The 26,049-nt window shown below is 37.3% G+C and overlaps 1 protein-coding gene across 1 annotated transcript; it reads left to right on the plus strand.

Moving 5' to 3' along the window:
- The first annotated feature begins 1,422 nt into the window (after positions 1-1,422).
- On the plus strand, positions 1,423-25,823 carry LOC140162032 (uncharacterized). Its single transcript, XM_072185322.1, has 3 exons — positions 1,423-1,511; positions 8,460-8,567; positions 25,357-25,823. The coding sequence occupies exons 2-3, from the start codon at positions 8,492-8,494 to the stop codon at positions 25,821-25,823; spliced, it is 543 nt and encodes a 180-aa protein (XP_072041423.1). The 5' UTR covers positions 1,423-1,511; positions 8,460-8,491.
- The last annotated feature ends 226 nt before the right edge of the window (positions 25,824-26,049 follow it).

Here is a 26,049-nt window from a genome sequence, read left to right on the forward strand (position 1 = left end):
CTATCAATTGTGCGTTAAAGGTGGGTAACCTGATTGACAATCTCATCCCCCACTTTACCTCATCAAAATGCTGATTTGGTATCAGATGAAAGCTCTTATTTTTCTCATAAACATATTGAAAGTCGGCGTTCCATATCGGTATATTTCCGAAGAAATCATCACAAAACTGCCGAATTAGTCTCAAATATGGTATACCACATTTGAGACTAATTGGGCAGTTTTTTGATAATATTTTCGGAAGTATACTGAGTTGGAGCTTCTAATTCACAATAATGTTTATGAGAAAAATAGGCCCTTTCACTTGAAATCAATATATTATATGATTATCATGATTATCGGCGATTTTTTTTTGCTGTCTTTGTCAAATCTGTCAAATTCTGCCTGACCCAAACTCCCATGCCCCCCCCCGATAATCTAATGGTGCGTCCCTAAATGTAGGTAATTCCATTAGGAATTAGTCACATTTACAAAAAAACATTTACATGTTCTTTTTGCATGAGTGCTTGAAAGGGATGACATTTTATATTATACGTAAGTTTTAAAGAATTTGATTTTCCAAATATATCAGGTCACCTTCCTTTAATACAAATCAGAGCTTTATGACTTCAGCAATAGCCAGACATGCACAATGGGCAAGTGGACTAAATAAGTCTACCCGACTCACTACATGTAAATTGTAATGCTTCCACCGCCACTGTATTTTTCTATAATCGTTTGCCGAGTTAAGATTGAATTGATACATTTTAAAAATTTGACTTCTGTGCACGATGGAGGATTTGGCATTGATCTAATTATTCTAATTATTTTACTCTATAACTTCTGAACTAAGCACCCTAGAGTGCAATAGTGACATTTTTATCCCCAGCAATGAGAGGAACAATTTGAGGTACATTATCCCGTTGACCTTCGACCTCTTGTGGAAAGCATAGGGGCATAAAAATGGAACCAATTCTATACTATATAGATTTATCATCGATGAGGTGTAAGGATGCTGAAAACATTGGTTCCACTATAATAGGAAGACAATAATAGGGGGCGGGGCGCTCACTACACAGCCCCCGGACACAGCCACATGTGCGATTTTGGGTGAATGGTTATATCTGGAACGACTCAAACTGTTGAGTTTGGTTGGAATTCCAAAATCTTCCACACCTTTCCCGCATTTCAGATGAAAAACGGTTGGATCTGAAATTCCCAAAACTGATGATTGTGGGTGGAATTCCAAAATCTTCCAGAGGGGGTGTGTGAATTTCAAAGGGAATAGCCCATTTCGTAGAAAAACAATTTTTGCTTTGTCGAATTGTTTGCTTGTCCTCGCCCCTTTGTCCTGGACGTTTTGTCGGTCACTCACCATGCTCACTGAAGCATACAGATAATTGTTAGACGACTTGGATGATTATTGTATAGTAGTGCACAGTACGTTCTCACCCACGCCCAAAACAGCATCTTGGATAATTTTGGCCTAAATATCCCATGGACTGATCATATTGTGGCATGGTGAAAAACTAAAGGTGAGTGAAATATTACCTCAGACAAAATGAATGGTATTATCTGTCAATCTTATAATAAGGATACAACGTAGTCATTGGTAAGTGGCTTAGATTTCTTTTTTCCAGGGGGGGGGGGGTGGAAAATTTCTTGAAGTACTGAGTGAATCCAGCACCTTTTGCAACAGTAAGTTTATGGTACAAATGCGCAAATGGGAAAATTTTGACATATTGAAACGTTTTAAACTGATGAAATATGGTGTGAAAGTGTGATAAATTTGCACTTTTGGAGCCAAATGGCCAAATATGAGGATATTTTGGTCAGAAATCCACCGTACAGGTGTCAACATTGGACCATCCCCTTGCAAAATGTTTGGGGAATTTATCAACCCATCCCCCCCGATCTACGCCAATATGGCCTTGGTCAATTTTAGACTCGCTGCCAGTCTACACTCATAGAAATGACTTGTTCGCCTTGTTGGCGCAATTCAAAAGGAGTAAGTTTGGACAACTCAAAAATAGTGTAAAAGTTGCCAAAACAAAATTCATGTTAGTTATCCGAACTTAAAAAATGCTGAAAAAGCTCAAAAGGTTCCGTCAACTAATCAACTTTGTTGGGCATGTTGGCATTACTTAAAAAGTTGATGTAAGTCGTTGCGTCAACTTTTAAGTAATGCCAACTTCTGAATTCAAGTTCAGGGAACTTAGAAAAATAAACAAGGTTCAAAGAACCAATTACTTGAGTTATTGTAACTCAACATGTAAGTTGATGTAACACGTTCATATTAAGTTACTGGTACTTATTGTTTTGAGTTATTCCAATTTGGTACTTTGGTACTTAATTCACGTAATTGGATCATTTTCTGGTGGTAAGTGGCTGCCCTAAGACTTGATGCAATTTTTGGCGCAAAATATGCAAATTAGGTAGCTAATTTGCATATTTAACTTTTTTTTGCCATTTCGAAGAACCGGTGAGGCGTATAGGGATGTAACTTGACTTGATGAGGTTGTGGTAAGCGGTAGTTTCTCGGAGCTGGTGAGGTGTATTGGGGTGTAACTTGGTAGGGTGGTGGTAAGTGGCTGCCCTAAGACTTGATGCAATTTTTGGCGCAAATTAGGTAGCTAATTTGCATATTTAACTTTTTTTTTGCCATTTCGAAGAACTGATGAGGCGTATAGGGATGTAACTTGATGAGGTTGTGGTAAGCGGCAGTCGTAAGATCCGATGCAATTTTTGTCGCAAGATATGCAAATGAGTCACCACATTTGCCTATCTCATGCAATTCCATCTTTAACATTACATTCAAATAATAATTACATTGTAAATTGGAACTGACACCAATTTTTTTCAGGAATATCTTGTTTCGACGGGGATGTGCGGCCCGAGCTTCCGAACCCATAACCATTTCTAAGGGTCATGATTTTACCAAAAATAGGTACTCATATCTAAGGATTGTCAGGAAAGTAAGGACCCATATCTAAGGATTCGAGCTTGAAAATAGTAAAAGTTTTCCGGCATAGCACGGAAAATCTAAAAGGGAGACATATGTCTAAGGATTTTTCTTCAGTAGACCCATGTCTAACGATTTTGTACGTGAGTCCCCCCGAGGGAGGATGACAGTACGCGCCCGGAAACGCTTATGATATGGAAATTTTATTTTGAACAAAAATTAATTCTTTAACCACTATTGACGGTTTCGCCTACCATGGTCAATAATGAGTAAAATATCTGTTTAGTTTAAAAAAAAAGTGTTCTTACTGTAGGCCTGTATCTACAAACCTGATCTATCATTTGGGATCCCAATAATTTGAATGTCCAACAGGGGGGTGGTCACAATATTTTTGGCAGGCTGAGAGGGGGAAAGCGATTTATTTATTTATTTATTTATTTATTTATTTATTTATTTATTTATTTATTTTCATTTTTTTTTATTTATTTATTTTCTTAAATTATAACTATTAAAGGCTTGTTCAAGTAACTCACCTCTAACATTTCGCACACTCACTTGCAGCGGCTCAACAAATCAATCATTCAGTTAATTTATCAATCAATGAATCAATCAATCAATCAATCAATCAAACAAACAAACAATGAATATGAATAATTATATGATATTCTATTTCGATCAATAGACGTATCAAACAATAAATAAATGAAATGATCGACCAAGAGCTCCTCTTTCCAAAGAGGTGTGGGTGATTGATTAAATAAAATAAATATATAATTATTTACATAAATAAATAAATAAATTAAGTAAGTAATTAATACATTTAAAAATAAATAAATAAATAAATAAACGAGAACAATTTGAACAAATTGTAGCGTAGCATTAAAATCACAAAAATAAACATTGCTGACAGGAGTAATCGCACCAACGATCTTGACATTACCAGTCTTGATGCTCTACCACTGAGCTATAACAGCATCTAGTGATGAGGATCGAGTTTTTAGCCTATACAGTGTTCGTCTGTGACAATGCCTGACAATGCCGCCTCGTGAAATAAATAAATATAAAATAGACAAGTTATTTTGATATAAATCTTTTTTTCCAATAGAGCCGTAACATTTTGTTTAAAAATCTCAATTTTTATTTTAAATTTATTTGATAATTTTCTAACTTATATTTTCTTTAGCGCAGGGACAAATATTTCCCCTTTTCTCCAATTTGAGCCCTAAATAAGAATCTACTTCTTTTATTACTGATTTAATTCCGAGATTTGTTCCATAAAGCAATATCAAGGATTAATGTTACACGTCTCACAACAGATATTTATGAATGGCCAAGTGGACCAAAAAACGTGTAAGATTATACGTGTAACCTTACACGTGTAAGATGGCATCTTACACGTGTAAGATGGCATCTTACACGTGTAAGATTCCATCTTATGCGTGTAAGATCGCATCTTATACGTCTTAGAATCTAGCGGGTGCTTAAATTGACGAATCATATATAAAGAATCCATATTTAAACCCCAAACAACCTACCATCTTACGCGTATTCATCTTCGACCAATGAAATCTCACCATAGCATTTCTTATACGCGTAAGAATTGCCTATTAGGGATGGACGGTATTCCGATTTGAAAGGTACGACGAGTGTCGAATAATCTCAGCCTCGATATCGATCTGCACCGCAGTAGTTTTCGCAAACGTGATTATTTTACCATCACCTCTTGAAATTGATATGAGTATTAATTGACCCAGATAACTGAAAAAGTAGCCAAAAAGTGAGATAAAACGGGATCAACGGACCAACAGTAGGAACATTCCTGACAGAGATTCGTCATAAAATATTGGACATTGTAGCACTCATACAAATTAAGAAAATGCCTCGTTTATGATTTTGGTGACGAGCTCTCCTTATCATCGGTACGCCGCTAATAAGGGGGCACACCACTAAATCCTTCCGCATTTGGTGTAACCTTGTATAGTTCCGGTTAAAAATAGCGCCTGAGCGAAATGTATGAGCCTCTCGAGGGTACTAAATTTAAGTGAATCGTGCTTGTTTTTATGAAAAGAATAGAGTAAGACCTCAACATTAAAAATCTGTTCCAAAAATGTTTCAAATCGATTGTGAATTAGTGACAGGCTGTCGGAATAATATCAAGGCCGGAACTGGTAAGGAGGCGAAAATGTCGGCTGAAATTCGTGAGGGCGCTGTTCAGGTGCCCGTAGCTCAAAAGGTCGACTGGCTTGGTCACAAAAAAAATAATTTTTTATCAAATTTCAGACTTTATACTTTAAGAAAATCCATACGACATTTTCTAATTTTCGGAACTAAGGGTAGAAAAACGAATTTACTTTCTTGTGTTTTCACGTGTATTTCAATGGGACAATTATTTAGTGGTGTGCCCCCATAATATCACATATCGTCCATCGCTAAAATCCAAATCTTACACGTATAAGAAGTCGTGGGTGTTACAAATCACAAAACGTCTTTACTTATTATTGGTTGAAGTTTGTTACGCGTGAGATGATTGGTTGTTTGTAATTTCTTACTCTGTGATTCGTCAATTTAAATATCCCGCTTCATTCTTACACGTATAAGATGCAATCTTACGCGTATAAGATGCAATCTTACACGTGTAAGATGCAATCTTACACGTGTAACCTTCAATGTTAATCTTACGCGTTTTTTGGACCACTTGGCCATTCATAGATATTTAGTTGGCTTAGTGGTCTTGTACAGTGCTTTGTAACCGGGAGGTTCCGAGATCGATTCCCACCTCTGCCTGCATTTTTTTCAAGACTGAAATAATAAGTTTATTTGGCTTCACAGCGCTAAATTAGTCATTACTTGCCCAAGCTGGTGGTGTAAAATGCTCCCCATAACATGAATGGGCATCAACTGTACTTTCTTCACTCATTGTTGTATTGTGCATTTATATAGTTTATTTTGTATTATTATTTATATCTTTATAACATGTATTATACTTGTATTATGTAATGAGTGAAAAGACATAATAATGATAATAATAATAATAATAATAAATTTATGTGTTTAGAGACGCACCATATGATATTACGGGGTAGATTTTTTTTTGTCGCCGAAGGCTGCGGATTTAAAAAAAAAAAATCGCTGCCTTTGGGGTCAAATTCTTTTTTAACCGCCTTCGGCGACGAGTTGTCTTTTTGTTCAATTTTAATGTATACCCATATAGAGACATTTTTTTACTCATCAGTGAGGCATTTTTTATTCGTCTCAAAAACTCCCTAGCCTCCCCTCCCCCCCCATCCACATTCGATAATATCGAATGGTGCGTCCCTAAATGATTTTCAATAAACCAGACCAGACAATCCAAGGATATCTGGATTTCCTTTAATATAAATCGCTTTTTAGAGGTCGGAAAAAACTTTTAACTTAAAAAAAATCTTGAAGCATTTAAACATAATATAGAGATTGCGAAGAGACGTTCACTTCTAACGCCATATGGCCCGGGCATATGGCTTACGTATTACGACATTGTGCGGTGGAACGTCATAGTGCCATTCGCATCCAAACTAGTCTCACACAGAGCCTGTTTTTGTCGGTCCTAACGCTCGTCGTTCCTGGTATGCTCTTGATAGCCGCATACAATCTGGCTGGGGACTACATACACAACTGCAATAAGCTCATGGTGGCGCTATGCTGAGACAAATGAATATATGAATACAAAAGCCACCTAAGTCCATACTTTGGCCAAATTGAGTTAAGCATGGGAAATTGTTGCTATACATAGGCCTGTTATATGCATGAAAGAACAACTCAAATTCATCCTCTGTGTCTATTGGGCATGTGAAAAATAGCATGTATGAAAGAATCACCCAATTCCATGATTTGAGTCTTGTAACACATTGATTGAAATCCAGTATGTATAAAAGTCCACTTGTAACACATTCATTGCTGGATAATGACTTCTGAACAAAAAATGGGTTTAATAAAGGAAAGTGTGTGGTTTATATTACATGGCAGAATATGCTTATCAACATTATACATACCTGTGTGCTTTATTTTGTATTATCTTACTAGTGGTAATCTCATTCTAACATTGTTGTCTTTGTATATGATTCAAAAACCACCTAAGTCCAAAATTTAAAATGAACCCCACGAAGTCCCTGAAATGCTAATCGTCATACCTAATACAGGTTAATCCACTCATTTGCACGTAAAACTTACCATATTGACCAGGTAAATCTAACTGAAGGAATTAAAATGATACACAGGTTTTTCTTTCAAAATAACTTCGCATGGACTTAGGTGGCTTTTGTATTCATGTATTCAAATATATCTAAAGCGATAGGAAGCACCCATTCAATCGCCTTGGGTACATCAAACCAGAGAAGATGCGGATCGAAACCACTTTCCTGACTGTATCTATTGCGCCAGGCATTCAGTCCAGAATAGCGATATTTGAGTTTTGCGGGCTATATGGCTATTGTTCACACGTGTATGCTATTTGTCTAAATAACCTTAAACATAGTTTGGTGTTGGATGGCCCTTAAAGCTTTGGAAGTCGCCATTATGTATATTATTTGAAAAATGCAAGAAATTAAACCCATTGTCATATAAATAATACCTTGTTTACTTTTTAAATCTAAATGAAAATAGATAATTTAATTTGCCTAGTGTTTGCCAATAATATTTTACTATATCATTTCAAATGTTGGTTTAAAATGTTGTTGTAGGCCCTAATTTTTTTTAGTATAAAACGTTTAAAAAAGCGTTTTCATGACTTTTTTTTTATAACCCTACCTTGATATGCTATCAAAATGTTTTAACTAAAACCAAAAACACAATCATGCTTTATCATGTCTTAAAACATTTTGGTGTTCGCTGGATAGTATCCATAAGAAAAACACTCGAACAGCTGTTTAACGCATTGAAATAGCAATGGTGGTAAATAACTTTACATGAACTGCTATTGCCCGTCCAAAATCAGATAATTCATACCGCGTGATGTCGTAAGACGACACGATCTTGCCTAAAGCTCCATTTCGCAAGGTGTTTTTGGACGGCATTCTCCATACACAAATGAATAGGAAATCTGCCCGTTCGATTTCGCGTCGAAAATTTTCTAAATCTATTCACTTCTTCTCATCTATACTAGGTCAATTTGTAACCCCCAAAATAGATTTTATTACATATCGGATTCTACTTGTTCAATTTGGCTACTTTGAATCGCTTCATACCATGACAAACATAACATTTTTCTGCATTTTGTAATGCCTTTTTTTGTCATCTTGCAACATCATTATTTTGTTAACAACCGCAACGTGACCGCCTTACCATGCTCACGGCCAATTCTCCGGTTGACCAATTCACAATGGATTTCACACTCTAGAGGGCATTCTTACTTACTTTCGACTGGTGTGACATGCGATTGCCGTTCCCGTATCACGTTTCACGTAAATTTCGCAATATCTCTAATATCATTATGAAAACGTAGGTCCTGATATTAACCATCGCTTGGTTTTATTTTCCACATACATAGGTAACTTAAGCATATAGAAATATCTTCCAATCATGGCGCAGACGGTGGTATACATGTCCCTGTGCTTGCTGCTCCTGGTGTGCGGATCTTCAATGGTGAAGGCACAAGGTAAGTAATTCGCTTTCTCTTTTGATCATGACCATTACCCAGCAAACAAAAAATGTTTTTTCCGCCTTGCGGAGTAGTTCGGAATTCACGCTTAATTTGGGTGGGTCCTACCATGGTGATGTTGCCTACATCGATATAGCTTTATAAATAATGTAAGGGGCTGTGCAATAATTATGAGCCGGGGGGGCTAAATTTCCAAACGGCTCGCCAAAAATCGCTTGCCCCCCCCCCTCTCGGCCCGCCACAAAATTTCCCCCCCCTCCCCGTGCACATGCCACATTTTTGGGATCCCAATTTGCAAACCTTAAATGGTCTTGTACCCGAGTCCAGCTTGTCCGAGTCCGAGCCGAGCCGAGTCCATTTGTATCCGAGTCCGAGCCAAGTCCGAGTCCTTTTGTGTCCGAGTCCGGACTCGAGTCCAAGTCCGGGGGTGCCGAGTCCGAGCCAAGTCCGAGTCCAACAAAAATAAGACCCACTCGGTCAGAGTCCATGACCGGAGGTGGGGGGGGGGGGTCATTCAACTTGAATGTGACATGTATCTGCCTTCTGGCATTGCTTAGTAGGAATTTGTATAAAAATGGGTCATTGGTTATAACAAAATGAAAAAGCTAGGGTAATTGGGTATAAAATTTTGAAAGAAGGGGGTCATTTTGTATACAATTTTGAAAAAATGGGTCATTCCAAATAATGGAGCAAAATCTTATATTTTGTTTCTAATTTGAAAATTTACAATACAAATTTGCTGCAAAAAAGACAATATCAAAGTTTCCACATAATTTTAAGTCATTTTGATGATAACATTGCAAAAAGAGAAGGTCATTGGTCAAAGGTCACTCACTACACCACACCACACACCGCTCTCCCTATACACACCCACCCTACCAGTTGACATTCCAAAGACTCACCCCAGGTCAACCAATCAACCAACCGTACACATGGTACACACAATACATCAAAGACTCATACCCATGAGCAGCTACATGCAACTCCTGAAGGTAAAAACTACATGTATCAGACAACAGTCATGTGGGGGTATTTGTGTGTGTGTGTTTGTGGCACACCCCATGTAAACTCAGGACTATAGAAATGTCACAAGGCTGTGTGAAGCATAAAGATGTGTAAATGAATTGCAATGTATTCAAATACATTTTAGAGGGAGGCTCCCTATTATTGTACACATTTTTATCAATTTTGACACCCAAATTTGGCACTCTCTATTTCTGGCAAATGTTGTGCCCTTGAAGTTGCATGTAATTTTGAAAGTCTCCCTATTTTTTGTTTGAATCCTCTCTATTTTCTGGATGTTAATGTTGGCATCTCTGCATCATCATCGTCATCATCTTTATCACCTTTTTTACCTTAGCCAAATGGCATTTGGCTAAGGGTCTCTTTTTTCTTAGATTCTGATTCTTTCTTTCTTTCTTTCTTTCTTTCTTTCTTTCTTTCTTTCTTTCTTTCTTTCTTTCTTTCTTTCTTTCTTTCTTTCTTTCTTTCTTTCTTTCTTTCTTTCTTTCTTTCTTTCTTTCTTTCTTTCTTTCTTCTACCAATCATATAATGAGCCATCGTAGCAATATGCATTTGTCAATTTTGACGAAATTTGGCTATCATGACCATTGGGGGTGCCACAAATGCCACGTGAAAATGTCGGGCGCAAATGTCATGTCAAGGTCATTATAGCCCAAAACGTGTTTTTCACTTAAAATGCTACCCCTTCCCCATACTACATAGCACCGTGACATCACTTGCACACATGCATCGTCTATAGCTAGTGTCTAAAAGTTGTACACAGAATTGGGGTCAAAGGTCATTTAGGGTCATTTCCGGCATGTAACCAAATACCTTAAATCGGACATCGTAGCCATATGCTTTTTGCCATGTTGACCATAGTTGAGCACTAGGACCATTGGGTGGTGACACAAATGTCACGTGATCATTTGCGGTCAAAGTTCTTCCACTTACGGACAATGACCAAAAACGTAATTTTCACTATAATTGACTAGGGGGGGCCATATGACCACCCATGAATAGTCTACTGTAGTAGACCATTTACATTCATTATACCTCTAATCCCACCATGGAAAATCCACCAATCCTGTTCTGATCCAACAGCTATCTATCCTTTTTTCTCTGGGCAGGGCAGTCACTGGGGATGTGGATGTGTTGTGTTTTAATGCATGGAATGGTATGAATTGTTTAAAAAAGGAATGCAAAGCCATGTAAAATAATAATTGGGCTGATCATTCCTCATCATGTGTACTTTAAAGTATACATTATAGTAAGAATAGGTATGTCCTTGCCAGGTTTGGTAAAGATAGGTAAACAATCTTTACAGAGCCTTCCAAGGATATCTGTGTATGTACCTAGCTAAGCTAGGTCTTCTCTTTCTGTCCGATTCTTCTTCTTTCTTTCCCTTTTCAAAATGCTGCTGCTCCGTAAATTACATAGTAGCCCTACAATGTCGTCACCACTATGAACCATAGGCTGGTGGTACAAATGTCGCATGAACAACTCTAGGTCAAAAGTCATAAAAAGATAATAATAATAATAATAATAATAATAATGAGAGATTTAATATAGCGCCCAACGCAAATAGCCTCTGGGCGCTTTACAAAACATAAAACCTAGGAAAAAAAATTTAAAAACAATATATAGCCTAACTTAAACATACTATTACACATACACAATATTGCAAGAAAATGACCGGGTACATTGCACAAGATTGGAAGCACACAGCAACTCTTAGGTGGGGAGCCGAGCCGGGATAAGAAAACAAAACAAGGAGCCGGCATAACGCAGACCAATCCACCACCCTGAGTCACTATGCAACTCCAATCAAGCACAAATAATAATGTCAACAACAACAAAATTAAATAAGTTAATAACAAGAATCAAATCAAAAACAAAATGATTCCAAGAGTCAGATCATGCAGTGCTCCGCAGCCGGGGGCACAGAAGAGAATACAAACAAAGGGAAACGGAGAACTGCATAATCCAACCATGAGAAAAATACAGAGCGGCTTAATGGCAAAACCATCAGATTTTATACGAGTTTGATCCAAGGCACAATAATTAAAAATATAAATATTATATCAGCTAACAAGTACAATAAATATTATAATACAGATCTAAAAGCATAATAACATAACATACTATTACACATGCACACTATTGCAAGGTAAACGATTACATGGTTGTACAAGATTGGAATCACACAGCAACTCAAAGTGGGGAACCAAGCCGGGAGGAAACAGAGCGGACGCAAGGTACCGGCAAAACGCAGAACACTCCACCACCCTGAGCTACTATGCAAGTCCAATCAAGTACTGATACAAGAAGAGGCATTAAAGAACCAAAACAAATAATGCATGTCAAACACAGTGAACTAAAGCAACGGAAAATTATTATTTTAAACATGCTAAAAATGACATTCAAAAGCAAAAATGATTCCAAGAATCAGATCATGCAGCGCTCCGCAACCGGCCCTAAACGGACTCAGGCACAGAACAAAACAAAAGAAACGGAGATCTGCATAACCCAACCAAGTCATAACAAGGCACATTTTCTTATAAAATAATTTTATAATATATCAGCAAACAACATACAGTAAATGCAGATTATACAATATAAAAGAGCAAAAACAAAGTGATCTGTGACCGGCACAATAATAACAAGAATTAAAAATTGGCGACCCAGGAGAGGAGAGGTTACCAGCACATTCACTCTCAGCAGGTGCAACAGCAACTTGCTCCCTAGGATGGAAATGGTTAGTAGGCGCAACAGCAACCTACTCCTAACAATTTGAGCTGGGTTAAAATTGCACGACGGAACAAAAGTAAGTGACCGGCACCGGTGAGACCCTGGAGAGGAGAGGTTACCAGCACCATCACTCTCAGTAAATGCAACAGCAACTTACTCCCTATGATGGAAAAATGGGCAGGGTCAATTCAACACAATATAATAACAAAATAAATGATATCATGGAATAATATACATTAATCAGGAAGCGTGAACAGATGGGTTTTCAAGCTGGTCTTGAATTGGTCGACAGATTGCGAACTGCGAATGAATGATGGTAGTTGATTCCAAAGAGATGGTGCGGCTGAAGAGAATGAGCGATAACCGTATGAAGCAGTCTTGAGCGCGATAGTTGGCGGAGGCTGCAGAAGCAATTCAGATGATGAGCGAAGAAGGCGAGTTGGCTTTCGAATGACAATGATTTCCTTGATGTAATCAGGTGCTAACCCATGAATAGCCTTGAAGGTAATGAGAAGAATTTTGAATATGATTCTCTTCTTGACAGGCAGCCAGTGGAGTTGGCGCAACACAGGTTTCATGTGACATCGACCTTTTACTCGAGTAACCAACCAGGCCGCAGCGTTTTGAATCCTCTGTAATTTATCAACTTCTGAAATGGGAAGACCGTATAACAATTATCTAACCGCGATGTGATGAATGCGTGTAGCAACTTCTCAGTGGATGGCTGATCGAGAAAGCTCCGCAATCTTCCAATTTTGTACAACGCGAACGACGCACTCTTGCAAATGCTGTTGACATGCTTAGACATGGTCATGTTGGTGTCGATAACAACGCCGAGGTTCCGTGCAGAAGATGATGTTGAAACGTCGACGTCGCCAATATGAAGAGATGAAATCGGTGCAGACGGAACAAAACGAGAATTGAGGTGAAGAATCTCAGTTTTGCTGTCATTTAGCATGAGCATGTTTTTCACCATCCAGCACTTAACATCCTTAACACAGCGTTCGACGATGGGTATGACAGTGTCCGATTCACAAGGATTAAAGGTGATATATACTTGTGTGTCGTCAGCATAGATCATGCATTGAAGGTTATGGGCGTTGACAATTTCCTCTATAGGTGATATGTACATTGTAAATGCAAGAGGGCCAAACACCGATCCTTGTGGTGCGCCACGCGTCACGGGTCTGGGGTTAGATTGGGTGCCATCAATCAGAACTGACTGTCGACGCTCATGAAAGTAGGATTGAAGCCACTTCAGTGCCAGGCCACAGATACCGAAGCGATTCTGTAAACGACGAAGGAGTGCATGATGATCTATCGTATCAAAAGCCGCCGACAGATCCAACAGCACCAAGATGACTTCACTATGTTGATCTACGGCACGGAGGATGTCATTTGTGACCCGGATAAGAGCTGTCTCGTTGCTGTGGAACTGTCGATACGCAGATTGAGCTTTTGCGTGCAAGTCATTGTCAGATAGATATTGTTGAAGTTGAAAAACAGCAGCGCGTTCCAAGATCTTATGCAAAAAAGGCAAGTTGGATATTGGACGATAGTTCGTCAACACGTTCCGATCTAGCGTAGGCTTTTTGATCAGAGGCGAGATCAGCGCAGATTTCAGCTCAGCAGGGATTTCGTCACGAGAGAACGACTCATTTATAATTTCGGTGATGGCAGGTAAGAGCGAATCAAGCATCTCTGCAAGTAGCCATGTCGGAATGGGATCAAGGGCGCAAGATGTTTTTGAAGACTGCATGATGATCTTGCGAACTTCGTCATCAGTAACCTTACAAAACTTTACAAGCTCAGTTTTGCAGGAATCAGATATATCGACAGACAATGTTCCAGGATCAGTGCTGACAAGCTGCGAGCGAATGTTGTCCACCTTGGAATCAAAGAAATCTTGGAATTGCGTTGTGAGATCGTCTAGACTCTAGAGAGCAAGAATCTGGTAGCATTTTGGCTGGCTTAGCAGTGGCCAGGGTTTGAATTTGGCTGTATCGCATAGCAGTTTGCTCCACATTTTGAAGTAACTGCTACCCAATTTTGCATTTGTATAGCACTTGTTATAGTGCTTTAGTATATGGAAGTATCCTGATTATGATGAATTAGCCAAAAACTGCTACACAAAATTTTTAAACGAATTCGAACCCTGGCAGTGGCGAGTTTGTCAACAGTGCGGAAAAGTTCACGCTGATTGCAACTCGTGAGCTTGGTGTTGTAGTAAACTCTTTTTGCAGACTCAAGCGAAGTGCGATAGTCAGAGCAGAAGGAATGGAACATGTCTTTATCGATAGTAAGACCAGACTTGATCCATTTCCTCTCCAGACGACGTTTCTCTCTTTTTGACCCACGGAGACTTTCGTCGTACCAAGGCGCGTGAGGACGGAGGGATATTTCTCGCTCACACTCAGGAGCATGTTTATCTAATGCTACACGCAGCACGGAGTTATACTTCTTAACAAGAGTAGAAGGATCACGATCTTCAGCATCATCAAACAAACAAGATGATTTGATATCATTTTGCATATCATCTCTGTTAATATCGCGAAGCTTACGAGATCTAATGACAAGTTTACTAAGCTGAGGTCTTGAAACATTTATGGCACAGCAGACAGCATAATGGTCAGATCTAAGACCACGAATCACGGTAATAGGATCACTGACTAAATCATCGCACTGTCGCGAAATAATTAGGTCAAGCGTATGACCATGCTTGTGAGTGCTTTCTTTAACGTGTTGCACAAGATCCGTTGACGCCAAAATGTTAAGCATAGTAGAAGCATCAGTATCATTTAAATCGTCAACGTGGATGTTAAAGTCACCGACGACAGCGAACTTTCCTGGATACACAGATAAGTCCTCCAGTAGTAAGGAAAAGTCACTGAAGAATTGCTTCATTGATATTGGATTAACATTTGAGCGATGTGGACGGTAAACTGTCAGTAAGCGGATGTTTTTGTTGAAGTTATCAGGAGATCCACACTCTCAAACGTACGGTGTCCCATCGATGCCAAAAAAAAAAAAAAAAATCAAAAAGAAAAAAAAAAAAAAATTCCAAAAAAAAAAAAAAAAAAAAAAAAAAAAAATTAAAAAAAAATTAAAAAAAAAAAAAAAAAAAAAAAAAAAAAAAATTAGAAATAGACCCCCAAAAAAATTACAAAAAAAATTTTCAAAAAAAAAAAATTCAAGACAAACAAAAATTTTCAAAAAAAAAAAAATAAAATAAAAAAAATAAAATTTTCAAAACAAAAATAACAAATTCTACGGAAGCATAGTAGTGCGAATCAGGTTATCCAGGATAATCAGGTTATCTCAGGATAATTATCCTGAGATGATCAGGTTATCCCGGGATAATCAGGTTATCTCGGGATAATTATCCCGAGATAATCAGGTTATCCCGGGATAATCAGTTTATCCCGGGATAATTATCCCGAGATAATCATGTTATCCAGGGATAGTCAGATTATCCCGGGATAATTATCCGAGATAATCATGTTATCTCAGGATAATCAGGTTATCCGGGATAATTATCCGAGATAATCATGTTATCCCGGGATAATCAGATTATCCCGGATAATTATCCCGAGATAATTATGTTATCCGGGATAACATGTTTATCTCAGGATAATTGTACATGCACAATCTCTTTAACACAGCAATGTTGCTCACGCAAATAGCGTCAATTTTGTAATAGACGTCCATATCATAGGATGTACGGCGATGAAGTGTACATCTGGGTAGGAGACTGTTTATACGACGGACTGTGCCACTGGCTACGCACAGTCAGGGCGCACACCACCAATACAGCGTCCCATTGAAACACACGTGAAAACACACCTTTTCCGTGCGCGATTTTAGGCCTTTTCGGCAACAAATTGACTATAAAAATACTACCAATCGATTGCAAATCGATGAAAATTTAATATATGTTTCAATGTACGGGTAGTTTTGTGATTAATTTTCGAGATATAGGCGCTTAAACAGCACCATGACCAGGGCGCACACCACTAAATAATCTTCCCATTGAAATGCGTGTAAAAACACCAGTTTTGTTTGCTCGTTTTGAAGCCTTTTCGGCGCTTTCTGAGAAATTTAATGATAACCAGTCGATTGCAAATCGATGAAAGTTTAACATATGTTTCAATGTATGGGTAGTCTTCCACCTCGTTTTCCCGGTAGGAGCCGCTAAACAGCGCCCTCACTGTTTTTGACATGCTCTCATGACTGTAAACCCGTTTCTGCCCATTTTTAATACGCGGACCTATTTTCTCGATAATTATAAAAATGCGACTTTTTTAGCGATTCAAATTCATGCACAGGCTTTACACTTTTATTTAAGCTATAATTCGCTACTCTTTCTGATTATTAGTCCAAAGAGCAGCCCATAATACCTTAAAAACTTTCTGTATTTTTCCGGAACTTAGTAGGGTTGCACAAATGGCGCATTGATTTAGTGGTGTGCTCCCACCATTTTCGACCTTCTATACCCTGAAAACCCGTTTATGACCATTTTTCAATCCGCGGGCCTACTTTATTCAAAAATTGTGTTTTGCAACTTTTTGGGCGATCCAAGTTCATGTATAGGTCTCAATCTTTTATTTAAGCTATAACATGCTTCTCTTTTTGATTACAAATCCACAGAGAGGCCCAAACTACCTTAAAAATGATTACAGGGCGCACACCACTAAATAATCTTCCCATTGAAACACGTGTAAAAACACCGGTTTTCTTTGCTCATTTTGAGGCCTTTTGGGCTCGTTTTAAAATATTTTATGATGACCAGTCGATTGCAAATCGATGAAAGTTTAACATATGTTTCAATGTACGGGGTTCTTCCATCTCGTTTTCCCGCTAGGAGGCCGCGAACAGCGCCCTCACTGTTTTTGACATGCTCTCAAGACTGCAAACCCGATTCTGCCATTTTTTAATTCGCGGACCTATTTTCTCAATAATTATAAAAATGCGACTTTTTTGGCGACTCAAATTTATGTATAGGCTTTACACTTTTATTTAAGCTATAATTCGCCACTCTTTCTGATTAATAAGTCTACAGACCAGCCCAAAATACCTCAAAAAGTTTCTGTTTTTTACCGGAACTCATTAGGGTTACACAAATGGCGCATTGATTTAGTGGTGTGCCCCCTTCAAGGGAATAATGATGTTCATAAAATCGATTTTTTTTATATTTTTCTTGAAATATAAAATGGTTTGAGTAAAACACTCAAGGTTTGAGTGCTCTGTGACATCCACATCAAGAGAAATGTCCTATCAAAGATACATGGTGCATTCCAAAAATGTGCACATTTTCAACATTTTGACCATTTGTGCTTATTTCCCTAGATTTGCATTAAATACCAATTCTCAACATATAGTTTTAGACCGTTTATCTGCTAAAAACCGCTTTAAAATGAAAAGAAATTAGGTTTCATAATGGCAAAGGTCTATATATTAATGATTTTACAACAATCACCCCCTATAAAATAATTAAGATTTGAGAGGTTTAAAGACTTGTGCCGATTTGTCACCTTAAGACAATTTTGCTTCAAATCTGAGAAATATTAGTTTTCTCACAATTTTTGACAGTTTCTTTAACTTTGAAGGCCTCTGAGAGAATAAACTTAGCGCGACTTGCATCTAAAACGCATTAAATATATTCACTAACATAAAAACTATCTATATAAACAAAAAACCGCAATTTAATCGAAAGCCAACTTCAATTTTGGCTGAATCTCTCAAGAGCACGATTTACACCTAGGCCCTTCGAAGGGCGCACACCACTAAATAATCTTCCCATTGAAACACGTGTAAAAACACCGGTTTTCTTTGCTCATTTTGAGGCCTTTTGGGCTCGTTTTAAAATATTTTATGATGACCAGTCGATTGCAAATCGATGAAAGTTTAACATATGTTTCAATGTACGGGGTTCTTCCATCTCGTTTTCCCGCTAGGAGGCCGCGAACAGCGCCCTCACTGTTTTTGACATGCTCTCAAGACTGCAAACCCGATTCTGCCATTTTTAATTCGCGGACCTATTTTCTCAATAATTATAAAATGCGACTTTTTGGCGACTCAAATTTATGTATAGGCTTTACACTTTTATTTAAGCTATAATTCGCCACTCTTTCTGATTAATAAGTCTACAGACCAGCCCAAAATACCTCAAAAAGTTTCTGTTTTTTACCGGAACTCATTAGGGTTACACAAATGGCGCATTGATTTAGTGGTGTGCCCCCTTCAAGGGAATAATGATGTTCATAAAATCGATTTTTTTTATATTTTTCTTGAAATATAAAATGGTTTGAGTAAAACACTCAAGGTTTGAGTGCTCTGTGACATCCACATCAAGAGAAATGTCCTATCAAAGATACATGGTGCATTCCAAAAATGTGCACATTTTCAACATTTTGACCATTTCTGCTTATTTCCCTAGATTTGCATTAAATACCAATTCTCAACATATAGTTTTAGACCGTTTATCTGCTAAAAACCGCTTTAAAATGAAAAGAAATTAGGTTTCATAATGGCAAAGGTCTATATATTAATGATTTTACAACAATCACCCCCTATAAAATAATTAAGATTTGAGAGGTTTAAAGACTTGTGCCGATTTGTCACCTTAAGACAATTTTGCTTCAAATCTGAGAAATATTAGTTTTCTCACAATTTTTGACAGTTTCTTTAACTTTGAAGGCCTCTGAGAGAATAAACTTAGCGCGACTTGCATCTAAAACGCATTAAATATATTCACTAACATAAAAACTATCTATATAAATCAAAAAACCGCAATTTAATCGAAAGCCAACTTCAATTTTGGCTGAATCTCTCAAGAGCACGATTTTACACCTAGGCCCTTCGAAGGGCGCACACCACTAAATAATCTTCCCATTGAAACACGTGTAAAAACACCGGTTTTCTTTGCTCATTTTGAGGCCTTTTGGGCTCGTTTTAAAATATTTTATGATGACCAGTCGATTGCAAATCGATGAAAGTTTAACATATGTTTCAATGTACGGGGTTCTTCCATCTCGTTTTCCCGCTAGGAGGCCGCGAACAGCGCCCTCACTGTTTTTGACATGCTCTCAAGACTGCAGTCCCGATTCTGCCATTGTTTAGTTCGCGGACCTATTTTCTCAATAATTATAAAAATGCGACTTTTTTGGCGACTCAAATTTATGTATAGGCTTTACACTTTTATTTAAGCTATAATTCGCCACTCTTTCTGATTAATAAGTCTACAGACCAGCCCAAAATACCTCAAAAAGTTTCTGTTTTTTACCGGAACTCATTAGGGTTACACAAATGGCGCATTGATTTAGTGGTGTGCCCCCTACAGGCAAACTTTGAAATGCCTACCAACAGCCCGTCGCCTCCTTGGATGGTTGGATGGCTCCTAAATGTAATGTTGGTTCCCGGTATTTTATATAGCGAAAAGTTTTATCGTATCGTCCTCGAAAAGTTTTATGGTGTAATCGTCCCATCGATGCCAAATTAAAAAAAAAAATTCAACCCAAAAAAAAAAATTCCAAAAAAAGAAAAATTATTTTCCAAAAAAAAAAAATTCAAATACCAAAAAAAATTCCAAAATAAAAAAAAAATTCCAAACTAAAAAAAAAAATAATAAATTTAAAAAAATAAATAAATACAAAAAAAAAAAAAAATTCCAAAAAAAAAAAAAAAAATTTTTAATTTTTTTTTTTTTTTTTTAATTTTAATTTTTTTTTTGGTATTTTAATTTTTTTTTTAATATTTTTTTTTTTTTTGAAATTTTTTTTTTTTTTTTCTAATTTTTTTTTTTTTTTTAATTTTTTTTTTGAAATTTTTTTTTTTGAAATTTTTTTTTTTTTTTTTTGAAATTTTTTTTTTTTTTTTTGGATTTTTGATTTTTTTTTTTTGGCATCGATGGGACACCGTACAAACGACTGAAAGTTTGCAGCAGTGTACTCTTTGACCTGGAATTCCTTCCGATGGATGATACATATGCCTCCGCCCCGACGAGCAGTTCTGGGGCACAGTGGACTTCATAACCTGGTAAGGTGACTTTGATATCTGCAAGGGCGTGGTTGTCACGGTGATCTCCAGTAAGCCACGCTTCCGTTACAGCAAGTATATCAAGTCTTTCTGAGATAATGAGATCGCATACATGAGTTGCTTTGTTTTTCATTGATTGTGTGTTCCATGTTGCAAATCTGGTGCAAGAATTCTTGCAGAGTTGAGTGGATGGAAGTAATGGAATATGACGAAGATTGCTTTTGTTAACAGTTCTTACAAAGTTACTTGCAGGGTAAACGTCCTTTCTGGCTTTAATAACCTGTCTAATTATACGTTTTTTATGAGTTCCGCCACGACAACCACGAACATTTACTTCATAAAGATTTTTAAAAAGCGATCCTTTATGAAGTAAATGTTCGTGGTTGTCGTGGCGGAACTCATAAAAAACGTATAATTAGACAGGTTATTAAAGCCAGTCTAATCAACAACACTGGCTAAGGGCCGTGCTCTGTGAGCACAATGTCTAGTTTTTTTTCCATCCTTTCTCTCCTTGTTCAGCGCTGTGATAAATTTTAAAGGCGCTATATAAATACCTTTATGTATGTATTTATGTATGTATCATCATCATCATAATAATAATAATCATACAAACAGAAATTCACCTTAAATTCTAAACATCTTTTCAAAATTGTCCCACACAAAATGTGCTGTGAGTAGTGAGCACACACAAACTACAGACACCGTAGCCCTGTTATGGACCTACCAATTTACTGAGTGGGAGCTGAGATGTAGGGTCCAGTGCATGTGCATGTTTCTCTCTTAAATTTTAATTGATTGGAAAGTTCCATGAAAAAACTCTTAATTATCAATTATTTCATTACTAAATTAATGATAACAATAATAATTATGATTCTGCTAAATGACAGATAAATCTAAATGATTTGCTGGATATGTAGGATATATGACAGATTACAGATTTGACAGCCCCAAATTAATTTGGAAAATGTTCAAATAAGTAAAGTCAACAAATTTGAGATCTATTTTGACATATTTTGATTTATCATTTCACATTTTACATGGATTTAATTGGACTGGACTCGGACCGGACTCGGATTCAAGTCCGAGTCCTTTTGTGTCCGAGTCCGAGCCGAGCCGAGTCTTTTCGTGTCCGAGTCCGAGCCAAGTCCGAGTCCAACAAAAAGTGGACTCGAGTCCGAGTCCGGACTCGAATGATACGTCTCTGGTCTATACATGTTGCGAGCAGTTAAATTTGAATATTTAAGCGTTTCCGTACGGTTTTCCTTTTTAGAGCGTTTTATTTAAAAGGCGCCCCAAGAATGTGTGCCAAAAATCACTTCCCCTCTTGGCTTGCCAAAACATTGCTTGCTACCCACCTTTCGGCTCGGCAAAACTTTCTTCCCCCCCCCCAATTTTACCCGCCCCCAGGGCGCATAATTATTGCACAACCCTAAAGATTTTTTTCTACTAGTATCAGGTTTTTTATGTCCCTTATTTGAAAGAAACCACTTTAATTGCAACTTTCGAAACCACAAACCCAAACTGGGTGCTATGTCATGACTATTATATTGGGCAACGAGTATTCGCCAGCGAAGTGTTGCGTGTAATCCGATTATCACCATGTCAACTGGATCACGCTTTTGAGTTCTGCACCACGATCGAAATGATCGCAAAACAAAGTCTATGGCATGTACTACCAATTCCAAAAAGTGCGTGTTTCAGTTACCAGGAAGTTATGTAACCACTTCGCTGGCGAATTCGCCAGCGAAGTGGCAAATATTCGTGTAATCCGATTATCACTATATCAACTGGATCACGCTTTTGAGTTCTGCACCACGATCGAAATGATCGTAACACAAAGTCTATGGCGTGTACTATAGAGGGTATGCAATACGGCGTCACTCATGACAGTCATCCTCATTTAAATAAAATTCTGTCCTCCATAAGGCTGCGATCACATAGCAGTATACGGTATTCGCTATACGAAATACGCTCATTTGATCAGGCTGAGTTCATATAGGAGTATACTATGTGAACTCAGCCTGATCGAATGAGCGTATTTCGTATAGCGAATAGCGAGTATAGGTCAGTTTACCAAATTTCTTCGTCTAATCAAATGCTTGTAACTTTACTTCTTAAGGTCACATTGCATTCAATGAGGTGTCATAATTACATAGTACCGGGTCACATAAGAGGGCACTATTCGAAAAGGCCGTATACCTGTGTGTGTATAGTATAGTATAGTATAGTATATAGTATAGTATAGTATAGTATAGTATAGTATAGTATAGTATAGTATAGTGGGAATCGTGCGTGTTCGATTTTAGCGCAACATATACCGTCCTAATTTTATAGTATAGTATAGTATAGTATAGTGGGAATCGTGCGTGTTCGATTTTAGTGCAGCGTATTCCGTCCTAATTTTTAAACTAAACCATATGTGGGTACATTCATTTTTTAAATAGATGCATTATCTAATTCTGCACACTATGACACCTCATTGAATGCAATGTGACGTCAAGAAGTAAAGTTACAAGCATTTGATTACACGAAGAAAATTGGTAAACTGACCTATACTCGCTATTCGCTATACGAAATACGCTCATTCGATCAGGCTGAGTTCACATAGTATACTCTTATATGAACTCAGCCTGATCGAATGAGCGTATTTCGTATAGCGAATACCGTATACTTCTATGTGATCGCAGCCTTAAGGCCCGGTCACACTATGACGGACGATAACCAACGAAAGGTGACGAACGTGAAAATCACAAAATGTTGACGGCAAAGCGACGGCAAAAAGAGGAAAAACAAGATTCGCCGACGAGTGGGAACGACCTTCAGCGACAACACGACGGCAAGGGACGAAAGGCTGCGACAGGAAACGGAGACTGGCGACCAAAACCGGACGATGTCTGGGCGGCGAGTGACGATGTCTCGACGGAGCTCGACAACAAGCAACGAGGTCAGACGGCTGGCAGCGGATTTGCTTGCGGCAAGGAACGGCAGCATCAAAGCCTGTGTGTGTGCTGGTCGTATAGTGCATTTAAGCGTTCCAACTCTTCACAGCGTTCTGGTTATCCACTCAAACATATCAATATCAATAATAATCAAAAATATTAACCTCAATATCAACAATAACCAAAAATAATTATTAGCATCAATATCAACAATAATCAAAAATATTACTCATATCAATAATACTAATAAAAAATAATATAAATATCAATAATAATCAAAAATAGTGAAATCAATATCAATAATAATCTAAACTATTAACATCTATATCAATAATAATCAAAAATATTAACATCAATATCAATTATCATAATCAAAGATATTAATATCAATATTAATAATAAGAAAAAATATTACTCATATCAATAATAATCAAAAATATTAACATCAACATATCAATAATGATCAAACATATTATCATCAATATCAAAAATAACAAAATATCAATATCAATAATAATCAAAATATCAATATCAATAATAATCAAAAATATTAACATCAATATCAATAACAATAAAAAATATTAATACTTTTTTTATATTATTATTGATATTCTTTTTATATGAAATTCAAAATTGCATCGTGCCGGACAGTCTATTGAAATCGAACTGACGTCAAAAAATGTAAAAAAATGGCAGAAAAAGTTTTAAATCGTGGACCATCGTTTAAAAAAATCGTAACCATTATCGCATACCACCGTTTCAATGCCGCAGGTACTCGCAAACGACCCGCCATCAACAGTCAACATCCGTCACCCTCCGGACAAAATTCGCAAGTCACTGCCGCACCAAGATCGTTACAATTTCGTTACTAGAGAGCTTGTGAAATGAAGTTTGAAAATTTAAACGGCAACTTCAGAAATATCGATTGGATTTCTTGCTCAAATTTACTCCAAGGCGAACGTATGATTGGTTACTGCACCAACAGCGTCTTGTCGCTTAAACTCGGGACATGTGTATCAATGTGCGATCAAAAGAAGGGCATGTTTAAGAGCTTTTAACCTACTGCATCAAAATGTATCTCTTTTCTTTGGTCAAGTGGTTATTAGTCCCACTTCAAGACATAAGACTCTCTCTCAGGTGCTTCGTTTGAATAAAGGTGAATGAACTCGCGATACCACTCAACGAGGATTATGTCGGGACCGAGCGCTAATCTGCTTATCATATATTTTGAAACTAGCTATAAGTTTCAATTGATACTCTTACGATTAAAAACATCGGTCGATGTTTTGCCACAAGTTTTAAAAAATAACGGTTAGTTCATGAAAAAGAAGAAGCGAAATTTAGCAAAACGCGACGAGGTTTATTTGCCCGTAAGAGAGCTCTATTGTTCCGCTATTGTATCCGCTATTGTATCCACTATTTTATTCTATTCATAAAAGCTACTGCAAGAATCGCGGCAATCCCTGATATTGCTGGTGTCTACCGACGGCGTTTCGCATTTATTAACATTCAAAATGATCCGATACTCATACATTTATAGACTTATTACCGCTTTTTATATCATATTCAGAAATTGCAATTATGCAAACTACAAACTTTGAAAGTGAAATATATTTACCATCGAAAATTTTTGAGTGAAAACGATAATGCGATTGATTTTCTTACACGTAAAATACGGCCAATTCAGAGAGAAAATCTTGTTTCTCGTATAGGGCCAGATAAGGGTATTATGTGTGGTATTAGTGGTATTATGCCTAACGGAGTCAAACGCATATGAATATTTACTTTATCAGGTGCATAAGTAAAATAATTATAATAAAAAATATCATTCTTAAATAATTATAAGAATTACAATTTATAGGCCATATGAATTATTACAACTGTGAATCAATTACAAAATTATAATTGTCAAAAACACAATTGGCAAGAAACGTCTTCATCAAAATTAAGGACATATTTTGATACCAAAAAAAATAAGCCGGCGCATTCAGTAAAAATATAATAGTGTATAAACAAAACCGAGATATTTTACATGTTTTGCTTTTGTTTTTCCATCACAGGTGTTTGTGGGAATGCCAGCCCAATTACCATTGGTATCAACGAGTCCTACGTCGTAGAATACTTGAATTATGGTTCTGATGATTTATGTGAATGGACGATCAACACTCTTGAAGGAAGACACATGTCAGTTCATTTTGACATACTTGGTCTAGAGTACTATTATGATTTCCTTCTATTAGGGACATTGGACAATATCAATTTCTATGGTGGATACACTGGGTTCTACAGCTCGATTCCAGACCGTATTATTGGTGATGTCCTAAAAATTACATTTGATAGCGACAGCAGCGGTAACTATATAGGATTTAACATGACATTGTCCGATGTCCAACCAGTAGGTATGTATGTTCTGTTGTCGTGTCGTGCGTATCTATCTAGGCGGGGGGTGCGAGGGGGTGCATTACATTACTTCCTAGGACTCCAGCATAACAACACGCCGAGGACTTTGCGCTTAACGGGGACCTAAACCCGCGTCCTCTCTACGGAAACCTCGTTAAACGGCGAAATGTGAGGTTTTATACCCTACTACCACCTATATAGCTTCCTCACAGCGTTTTAACGCTAATTTAAAGTTTTGATTCTTAAAAGAAGCAAATTTGTTCGGTATTACCGACTTCAGGTCCTCGGAAGTATGTGTAATGCACGGGGAAATGTGGGGGTGCTTGCATGTCTTATGTTAAGTTTAAAAAATG

Source organism: Amphiura filiformis, chromosome 10 (genome assembly GCF_039555335.1).
Source record: "Amphiura filiformis chromosome 10, Afil_fr2py, whole genome shotgun sequence".
Classification (NCBI taxonomy): Eukaryota; Metazoa; Echinodermata; class Ophiuroidea; order Amphilepidida; family Amphiuridae; genus Amphiura; species Amphiura filiformis.

Coding starts and splice junctions, on each gene's coding strand:
- LOC140162032 (XM_072185322.1), top strand. CDS start 8,492: ATGGCGCAGACGGTGGTATACATGTCCCTGTGCTTGCTGCTCCTGGTG. Junction 8,568..25,356: donor TTCAATGGTGAAGGCACAAG/GTAAGTAATTCG, acceptor TTTCCATCACAG/GTGTTTGTGGGAATGCCAGC.